The 6,000-nt window shown below is 41.6% G+C and overlaps 1 protein-coding gene across 1 annotated transcript in view; it reads left to right on the plus strand.

The window, feature by feature from the left end:
- Positions 1 to 1,714, plus strand: part of PRRG4 (proline rich and Gla domain 4) — a 51,739-nt gene extending 50,025 nt beyond the window's left edge. The window contains exon 6 of the mRNA XM_077460899.1: positions 885 to 1,714. Coding sequence (XP_077317025.1) covers positions 885 to 1,116 — 232 coding nt within the window. The 3' untranslated portion in view covers positions 1,117 to 1,714. The remainder of the gene's footprint in view (positions 1 to 884) is intronic.
- The last annotated feature ends 4,286 nt before the right edge of the window (positions 1,715 to 6,000 follow it).

Raw genomic sequence — 6,000 nt, forward strand, 5'->3', positions numbered from 1 at the left:
TGGTAACTAATGAAAGCTTTTACATTGTTTAGCCATAAACATGTGGATACCCCCCCCCCCCCCCCCCCAAATGATTGAGTTTAGATGTTGCCAGTGATAATGCAGGGGTCAGTATCATGTAACGCAGAGTGCAAGGATCAGTACTATGTAACGCAGAGTAAAATGGTCAGTAATATGTATTGCAGAGTGCAAGGATTAGTAGTGTGTAACGCAGAGTACAAGGGTCAGTAATATGTAATGCAGAGTGCAAGGGTCAGTAGTATGTAATGCAGAGTACAAGGGTCATTAAAATGTAACACAGAGTATAAGGGTCAGTAATATGTAACACAGAACACAAGGATATAGTAATATGTAACGCAGAGTACAAGGGTCAGTAATATGAAATGCAGGAGTCAGTAACATTCCACACAGTGCAGAGGTCATTAATATGTAATTCACAGTGTGGAGGTCAGTAGTACATAACCCCCCCTCCCCCAAGTATACTCAAAAATACCCCTCTTTTGGTAAAAACTTTTACCCACTCCCCCCAGGTAAAATTGCCCACATCATAAATTCTCTCTCTGTCTGTAAAATACACTAACCAGACCAGAAGCAGTGGTGCTCGTAAAGTGAAGGAAATCCTTAGAAATCCTCTTAGGTTTCTCCCTGGCTATGTCATGACACATCAGAGCCAAGGAAGATTCTAAGAGTAGCTCTTGCTATTCCGATCAGAGGTCCGAAAGGCTGCAGGTGAAGTCTGTAGCTCACGATTAGCATTGTGGGTTGCAATCTATCTGTATTATCAAGAAGAAACATTTATCTGCCTGGTAACTTCACTTGTATGTACCCTTGTTTAAATGTTCCTACATTACTTACTAATTAACGACTTATTTCCATTACTACAGCCCAGAAGATGAACAACATCAGTGCCGAAGCATCTCCATCAGGTCCAGAAGAGATGAGTTTCTTCCACTGAATCCCACTGCTCCACCAGTGGAAAATGCACCACCATCCTATGAACAAGCTGTGGCAATGGCCTCTCCAAATGAGGTTCCACCACCTCCTTATCCAGAAGCTGTAATTGACTCAAAGATCTACAGAAAGTCCATCTCCATTCCTGCTTCTCAAGTCTTTTGAACCCAATGACATCCATTTGTGGCAGCGTGTTACGTGAATTTTGCAAAATGCTTTGGAATGATAAAGGAGAAGGAAGTCCTGCTAACTTCCAAGACTGACGTGAAGAAGTTAACTGTGAACTTCAGTATGCTGGATTTTTATAAGGGAGATTAACAACTGGCTATTATCAACACATCTGTGGTGGACCAATTGTGGAAGATAGATTTCTGATGTTACTTTGACATGTGGGTGCAGAAAAAAAAAAGCATGTGGGTGATTCAGGATTCCTGGTCTACACAAAAAGAACATGAAAGAACCCAAAAGCTGCAGCCGTGTAATTGTACATAAACAAAGGACTAAATGTAGCAGATTTGTACAGCCTACATAACAGATTTTTACAGCCTACAAAACAGATTCACGTGGCCTCCTACTGGGGTACCTACATACACAGCAACTGAGATAAGGATCTAAAATAAAACCCTGGCATGAAAAGGGTCTGCTAACTGAGATGTTTTTGTATTATTGTCCTAGATCATTTTGTCATTGTAATATGCCTAAGTAAATATACAATGAATTATGTGATTGGTTATTTTATAAAACAATATAGTCGTCTACTGATCTTTTTTATTATTTATTTGGATCACCCAAAACAAACATACATTGTAAATATCACAACTATGATTTCGTTATTTATACCACTGTAAAATTCATATATACAGTAAGTAGCACATCTTCTGTCTATTGGACATCCCAATACTAATGACACCAATGGGTTTTGGCAGTGGTAAGACTGTATATTGGCCAAATTTGTATTGCTGTGAAAGTCCAAGTTCACCCATAAATTGATATTTCAGTTTTAGGTAAGTAGTGATCTGTTTTATCATGAACTGGCTTCTTGTATTTCTTGAAAAGTCCAATGATGAGAGTCCCCCCCTATTTCTTTGTCTATACTCCTGCCAAAACATTGAAGATCCATCATGGAAGCATACCACCTGGAAAGCAAAAATGCCAGCAGGTCATTTTAATAGCCTGTACACACGAGCGGACTTTTTGACAGCAAAGGTCAGACGGACCAAATCCGCCAATTCGACTGTGTGTGGGCTTCATCTGAACTTTTCTGTCTAAAAATCAGACGGACTTTAGATTTACAACATGTTTCAAATCTTTACGATGGACTCGAGTCCAGCCGTATAATCAGTTTGTGTGTATACTAGTCTGACTAGGGCAGCTATTGGCTACTGGCTATGAACTTCCTTATTCTAGTCCGGTTGTACGTTATCATGTTCTAATCCATTGGACTTTGGTGTGATTGAGTGTGGCCAAGTCCGTTCTTTCGGAAAGTCCATTGGAACTCCGCTGAAAAGTCCATCGGGAAGACCGTTGGACCTAGTCTGCCGGAAAGTCCAGTCGTGTGTACACAGCAAAACTCAGCAGAACCAAACTATTGTTTTTTTCAGTGGTTCCTACTGCCAGCCTCCACATCATCACCACCATGTTCTTAAAGTCTAAATTCAAGAATACTATAGCTTTAAATACGTAATTTTGGCCAAACTGGCCCAAATTAACAATTTCCTTTACTGATCAATGCAGTGGCTGTCAGTGACGTGTAAACTGTAAGTGGCATGAGCTACATACAGAAAACAGAGCAGTGGGTCAGGGACTTCCTTCAGGGGGGCCATTTACAGGAAGCCTTGTATTTTTATGAATGAATACAAGGCCTATGATTAGAGGTGGATATTGTGACATCAGAGGAAGTCTTGTATTAAAGTGATATTAAAGTCTTGTTTTATGTTTAAAAAAACAAACAAACATGTTATAGTTACCTGCTCTGTGCAGTGGTTTTGCACAGAGCAGCCCAGATCCTCCTCTTCTTGGGTCCCTCGCCACCGCTCATGGCCCCTCCCTCCTTTCAAGTGCGCCCACATCAAGCAGCTGGCTATGGGGGTACCCAAGCCGAGTCGCTGCTCTGTGCGTCCATTCAGAAACCGAGCCGCTGCTCTGCCCTGCCTGCTCTCTCTCCTCATTGGCTCACTGATCGAGGCAATGGCACCCACTGCTGTGTCTCAGCAATCACAAAGGAGAGTCCCGGACAGCTGAGACTTTTGTGTAACATCAGAAAAAAAGGAAAATAACTGCGCTAAGGTTAAAAACGTGAATGTGTGAATGTGTGAATGTATAAAGAAAATCCTGTGAGGATATTCAGCTGCGGCTTTCGCTATGTCACATACATGCAAATAAAAACGAAAAAACCCATAAGCCGCGCTAAATAGATACCAAGGCAAATACAACCAACTATTTGTGCAATGATATAAAAGTAAATGTTGAAATGAATATTAGTAAATACAACCAACTGTTTGTGCAAAATAAACAAATGAATATTAAAACAAATATTGTATGGGGTATAGCAACCCTATATGTGTATATGCATATACGTGATACAGAACATATAAGTATTAGGATTCCTAATCCCAAAAACCCACAAATGCTGATGGGCACATATAGTAGGAATCAGTGACACACACCTATTATAAAATATAAACACCCAATGTGTGAACAATGAGTCCGTATAAAAACAAAAAGGGGGGTAACGTAAGGCCCAGTAAGGGTCCTCTGAGTAAACACCACACTCTTCCTGGAAATCCAAATATGGGAGTAGTTGTATTCAATCCACCACCAACACACGATAAGATTTACTGCTTACCAGATATGAATGACCCCCCTTAGCGCAGTTATTTTCCTTTTTTTCTTTTGTATACATTTCACATTCACTAATTGCAGCTTGGGTTGTGGGGAATCTGAACCCCCTTTTTTTCTTATCATGGATATTTTTGAATTCCGTGCTAAAAGGGTGGTTAACACCTCTGAGGTTTTTAGTTCCACTCCCATTATTTCAGAAACTGATGTTGGGGGTTTGTTTGTAAGATTAAAAAACCTTACTACATCTGAGATACATGTACAGTGGGACATCGCTTTCCTGGAGACATATATAAGGGAAGGTATGGTGCCCAGAAGCTTGAGATGGGAGGTTAGTCCCCCCAGGGGTGACCTTGATGTAGAGAGCTGGTTTAAGTTTTTCAACGATGCTGGGATCGATTTGTTGCGATTCCTTGTCGGTAGAAAAACCGAGAAACTAACTAGACTAGATGAGGACATTAAAATTATTAAAGAAAAACTAACACCCTTTGTCAACGGAGAGGAATACAAAGAATGTTCTAAGAACCTACAGAAGGTCTTGGAGAAGGAGGAAAGGGATCAGAAAAGAAAAAAGAAAAAGAAATATGGTAGAGATAGAGAGGACTACCAGACCGGTTATGTCTTCGTTTGGCAGAAAAAACTTGCCTCAGAAAACGAGGATAATATGACGATGGATACCTTGCCACAAGGAGCAGTCCTCAATGGTCCAATGATTAATCCCACATTATCTTGGGCACAGCAAGGGCCCCGTCATTCCCCTAGAAGGGGTAACGTATATAATAGATCAAACACAGAACCTAGGCCACCCAATAGAGAGATGGGGCAACGCCATTTCGGTGCCCCTTCCCTAGGTGTGAGAAGGGATATGGCATATGGCTCTGACCCATACCAACATCCCAATGCGAGGTGGATGCGCGGTGCTCCACAGAATAGACGCCCCCCACGTAATATGACACAGGGTTCCGACCGGACCCAGGTGCCATTCCACAATAGGGAGAATGACGGTTATGATGGAGGGATTAACACCCAAAATCGCTTTTTCCCTCTGTCTGATCTAGAAATATCTGACTATACCAGACAGACCGATGGCCCACACAATGGAGGGGGGTATAACAATAACTCCAGAACTTACCACCATTCTGGCTATATACAGGAGGGTAGAGGTAGGGGACCCCCCCACCACACAGATTCCCTTGAGAGGGGAGGTTTTGGATGGAGACAGGACGATTATAGGTTCCCGCAATTTACAGACTCCCCTAATAGGAGGGGTGGCCAAAATCTGGATTTTCCCAGGGACAACAGGGGCGTAAAAAGGCCCGTAGAACGAAGAGAGGAAGCAGAGGGGGGAGGAGAATCCAATCAACTAAAAAGAAGGAGACCATAGGGTCTGGGATTTTCAATCTGAGCAAACAGGTATTGTCAGAACCTGAGGAACGACTATTGGATAAAGGTTTAAAATTCGCCCCACCAAGGAATATAAGTAAATTTCAGACTTACATGGACATCCATAAATATGTTCGTAAACTCAATATTAAGAGGTACATGCTTACCAACCCAATCTCTGACGGAGGTAGAACTAGGTCTGAGTTTCAACACTCTAATCTTTCAAACGCCTCTCTTTTCAATCCCCCAGGCCCCATACCGCCCAACATTAGGGTCTTTAGGGATGTGGTTCTGCGTGACCTGGATTCCCTTAGAGCAGGGGTTGACAAATTTGCTTGGAATCTAGGAGCCAGCTAAAAAAGTTAGGAGCCAAGTCCGTGACGGCGATCTGGACCTGTCCCTGGCCTGACATGGAGACGAGTGAGGGGAAGATAGCGCCCCCAGCCCCTCACCTGTCTCCAAGTCATTGCCCATAGCTATTAGAGGGACATTTTATTTGTTTTATTTTTTTCAAATGACGATTTTTTTTTTAATTGCATTTTAGTGTAAATATGAGATGTGAGGTCTCTCTGACCCCAGATCTCATATATAAGAGGACCTGTCATGCTTTTTTCTATTACAAAGGATTTTTACATTCCTTGTAATAGGAATAAAAGTGACACACATTTTTTTTTTTAAAAGAACAGTGAAAAAAAATAAAAATAAAAGTTTAAATAATAAAAAAAAAAAAATTTTTTAAATGCGCCCTGTCCTGCAAAGCTTGCGTGCAGAAGCGAATGCATATATGAAAACGTTGTTCAAACCACACATGTGAGGTATCGCTGCGAT

This window comes from Lithobates pipiens, unplaced genomic scaffold (assembly GCF_037356315.1).
Source record: "Lithobates pipiens isolate NorthernLeopardFrog02 unplaced genomic scaffold, aLitPip1_a1.2 Scaffold_10, whole genome shotgun sequence".
NCBI lineage: Eukaryota > Metazoa > Chordata > Amphibia > Anura > Ranidae > Lithobates > Lithobates pipiens.